At 51.3% G+C, this 4,444-nt stretch overlaps 1 protein-coding gene across 1 annotated transcript in view; it reads right to left on the bottom strand.

The window, feature by feature from the left end:
• Positions 1 to 247, bottom strand: part of SEPW1 (selenoprotein W, 1) — a 4,119-nt gene extending 3,872 nt beyond the window's left edge. The window contains 1 exon segment of the mRNA XM_010852670.1: positions 122 to 247. Coding sequence (XP_010850972.1) covers positions 122 to 150 — 29 coding nt within the window. The 5' untranslated portion in view covers positions 151 to 247.
• Positions 248 to 4,444: the final 4,197 nt, after the last annotated feature.

The following is a 4,444-nucleotide window of genomic DNA, read 5'->3' as shown; positions in this document are numbered from 1 at the left end:
ACCCCCCTCCCCAAGGCAAGGCCCCCGCCCCCACCCCCGACTCCCCCAGAGCCCAACTCCGCCGGGACAGGGCGGGGCCCGGGCGGGATTCGAAGAGGGCACCTCTGGCCCGCGTGCTCACCAATAAACTACTCGGACGACGACCGCCATAGCTCCGGACCGCGGTGCCCGCTGCGGCGCGGACTCGCGATCCGAACCCGGGCGAGGCAAGGCGAGGTCTGCGCCACGGGCGGGGCGTGCGCACACAGGCCTGACACTCGGCGTTCCGCAGCGCGGACCAACGCCGGGAGAGGGGGGGATGAGGAGAGGCCCCCAGAGCGGGGGCGAGAGGAACCCTGCCGCCCACCGCCCTGAGCCCGCCACGCAAAGCTTCCCCCTCGCCCGCTGTGAGGCCAGGGAAAACCCCAGCAGAGGGGGTCCTCAGGAGAGCCCTCTGCGCACCTCGCTCCCGGCCCCCCTCTTCCGAGCCAGAATGGTACGGTCTCATGGGGCGGGGGTTCAGGGCCAACCGCTGCTGGTTGCAAACGGAATTGCAACTGACCTTGCTCGTTTCGCTGGGAGGACCTTGAGGGCGGCCTAAGGGGGAAAGGGGGCCGGGTTCGCAAGGATTCGGGGTACACATGGGCGGCCCCTGAAGCTGAGGTTTTTTTTCAATGAACGGTCCGGGAGACCCGCTGCCTTATTAAATAAAGCCTGGCATTCAGACCTGGGCGCCGCCTGATCAGCACTGAAGTCCCCCACTCCCCACCAACCCACCCACCCTTTTGCGCCTTCCAGACCTCTTCGAGGCAAGGGGTTCATGGAAAGTGCTAGAAGTTGGCAGCTGAGTTATAAGGGCTTAGAAAGCCGATGCATCTCAGTTTCCTCTTCCAGGCATAAATGCCTTCAGAGAATGTTTACCCATTTAACAAATACCTATTGGGTACCTTGCTGCAGTCATAGGTTCTGAAGATACAGCTCAGTTCAGTCGCTCAGTCCTGTCTGACTCTTTGCGACCCCGTGGACTGCAGCAGGCCAGGCTTCCCTGTCCATCACCATCTCCCAGAGCTTGCTCAAACTCATGTCCATCCAGTCGGTGATGCCATCGGAAGATACAGCAATGAAAAAATAACCAAACTCCCTGCCCTCAGCCCTGCCCGAGGTCTTCCCGCCCCAGCTTCCGTCTCTGACCCCCTGATCCTCACCTGCCGTGATCCTGATATGTCGGGGCTCCTGGCAGACTAGGTTCAATTCCCACCCCCTATTGCTGCCAGCTGTGTGATCTCAGTGGTCTTGGGCAGGTATCAGTATAATGAGCCTGTGATGCAGAGCAGTTAACATGCAGCTGGGCGTAATCAGTGTCCCATAATCAGGTGTCTTTCAGGCTCCCAGGGTGCTCAGAACAAAAACCCAAGCCTTGGGAAGTCCCTGGTGGTCCAGCGATTAGAATTCCAGGCTTTTACTATGGTGGCCAGGGTTCAGTCCCTGGTGGGGAAACTGGGATCTCTAAGGGGAAGCTAAGATCATGGCATCTGATCCCATCACTTCATGGCAAATAGATGGAGAAACAGTGGAAATAGTGACAGACTTTATTTTTTGTGGGCTCCAAAATCACTGCAGATGGTGACTGCAGCCATGAAATTAAAAGACGCTTGCTCCTAGGAAGAAAAGTTATGACTAACCTAGACAGCATATTAAAGAGCAGAGACATTACTTTGCCAACAAAGGTCCATCTAGTAAAACCTATGGTTTTTCCAGTAGTCATGTATGAATGTGAGAGTTGGACTATAAAGAAAGCTGAATGCCGAAGAATTGATGCTTTTGAACTGTGGTGTTGGAGAAGACTCTTGAGAGTCCCTTGGACAGCAAGAATATCCAACTAGTTCATCCTAAAGGAAATCAGTCTTGAATGTTCACTGGAAGGACTGTTACTGAAGCTGAAACTCCAATACTTTGGCCACCTGATGCGAAGAACTGACTCATTGGAAAAGATCCTGATGCTGGGAAAGATTGAAGGCGGGAGGAGAAGGGGGCAACAGAGGACAAGATGGTCGGATGGCATCACCGACTCAATGGACATGAGTTTGAGTAAACTCCAGGAGTTGGTGATGGACGGGGAAGCCTGGCGTGCTGCAGTCCATGGGGTCGCAAAGAGTTGGACATGACTGAGCGACTGAACTGAACTGAAGGGGAAGCTTGGCCCAAAAGAAAAAAAAAACTGCAACAAGATAACCCAAGATTTAGCATGCTCCGCCCCTGATTGGCCCCATTGTTCCCTTCTGGTCCCTCTCAGTGCCCTAGCCACATGGAATCTTGGACCTCACCCACTCACCCACCTCTGGGCCTTTGCACAGCTATTTCTACCCTTCCCTGCTGCCTGATCCTGCTCATCCTCCAGGAATCAGTTCCAACATATTGTAGGAGAATTTTTGTGTTTTGGTAAACTGTGGCTTCTCCATATTATTAATACATCTGTTGCTGTTGTTCAGTCACTAAGCCTTGTGGTCACTGTTTATGATCTCATGGACTGCAGCACACAAGGCTTTCCTGTCCTTCACTATCTCCCAGAATTTGCTCAAACTCACGTCCATTGAGTTGGTGATGCCATCCAACCGTCTGTAGTCAGTCGCCCCCTTCTCCTCCTGCCTTCAATCTTTCCCAGCATCAGGGTCTTTTCCATTGAGTCGGCTCATCATATCAGGTGGCCAAAGTATTGGAGCTTCAGCTTCAGCATTAGTCCTCCCAATGAATATTCAGGGTTGATTTCCTTTAGGACTGACTGGTTTGATTTCCTTGCTGTCCAAGGGACTCTCAAGAGTCTTCTCCAGTACCACAGTTGGAAAGCATCAATCCTTTGGTGCTCTCTTTATGGTCCCTCTTTTGACCTTCCTTATGGTCCAACTCTCAACATCGTACAGGACTACTGGTCTTAGTTTGCTAATCATCACTATCATCGCTAAGCACCAGAAGCTGAGTGACTTAAACCACAGACATTTATCTCATGGTTCTAGAGGCCGGAAGTCAGCAATCAAAGTGTCAGCAGGGTTGTTTCCTCCTGAGTGCTGTGAGAAAGAATCTGCTCCCTGCTTCCCCCCTAGCTTCTGGTGTTTGGCAATCTTTGGTGTTCCTTGGCTTATACGCGCATCACCCAGTTTCTGCCTGCATGTTCACATGACACGCTCCCAGTGCGCATGTCTGGGTCCAAGTTTCCCCAGTTTATGAGACCCAGTCATTTTAGGTTAGGGCCTGCCCTATGCCAAATGACCTCCTCTTCACCCATTACATCTGCAACAAGCCTATTTTCAAACAAGGTCACATTCTGAGCTGCTGGGGGTTAGGATTTCACAGACGAATTCTGAGTGGGAGATAATTCGAACTGTAACCAATCATTCAGAGTTACCTGATTCTATGGGGTCTGTTTTACAACTCTGTATAAACTATAGGTAAGTGATGGCAACACATGATACATCTGTTTTTGTTTGCTTGCTCGTGGGTTTTTTTTGGGGGGGCGGGGGTGCGGGTTGCCGTGCCATGCAGCATGTGGAATCTTAGTCTTCCAACCAGGATGGAACTCGCATGCCCTGAATTGGAAGTGCAGGGTCTTAACCACTTGATCACCAGGGAAATTCCACGATGAATCTTCTATAGAGGTATGCACATAAATTCTGTCTGGAAGGAAAACCCTACCTCCCTTAGTCCATTTGGGTTGCTATGACAGAATACTATGGCTTATATGCTTCTAAACAACAGACATGTATTGCTCCCAGTTATGGAGGCTGGGAGTCCAAGATCAAGGTGCCAGCATGGTTGAATGAGGGCCTTCTCGTGTTCATGGCTGGTGCCTTCTCGCTGTGACCTCACCAGGTGGAAGGGACTGGGGAGCTCCCTGGAGCCTGTTTTCTAAGGGCACTAATTCCACTCACGAGGGCTCCACCTTCATGACTTCAGCACTTCCCAAAGACCCCACCTCCTCATACCATCATCTTTGGGGAGCAGAATTTCAACATATAAATTTGGGGGAAACACAAATTTTGAGACCATAAGACTCCCCCCCAATGTTTTGCCTCTACTTGCATTTTTGATTCACTATCTCTGATCTATAAATGCAACTGTTTTTTTTTTTTTTAACTTTTTATTTTTTGGCCACACCCCGAAGCACATAGGATCTTAGTTCCCCGTCCAGGAATCGAACCTGCGCCCCTGCACTGGAGGTGCGGAGTCTTAACCACTGGACTTCTAGGGAAGTCAGTGTGTCTGTTCTTTGAGTCTCCTCTGAACCAGTTGTAACACTTCACAGGGTTAAGTGAAATCTTTAACACGTGTTAACTTTTAGATCTGTATGAGTCTTGGTTTCCCCAAAGTCTCTTCCCCAAGTCCTTTCTCCCCACAATTATCTTCTAACAATGCTGTCGTCAAGGAAGCCCGCCCACAGCCCTCAGGCTGGCCAGGGTCCCTGTAGGGCTCC

Source organism: Bison bison, unplaced genomic scaffold (genome assembly GCF_000754665.1).
Source record: "Bison bison bison isolate TAMUID 2011002044 unplaced genomic scaffold, Bison_UMD1.0 scf7180017864313, whole genome shotgun sequence".
Classification (NCBI taxonomy): Eukaryota; Metazoa; Chordata; class Mammalia; order Artiodactyla; family Bovidae; genus Bison; species Bison bison.
Note: the sequence above shows the minus strand (reverse complement) of the source record. Positions and strands in the feature narration are given on the sequence as shown.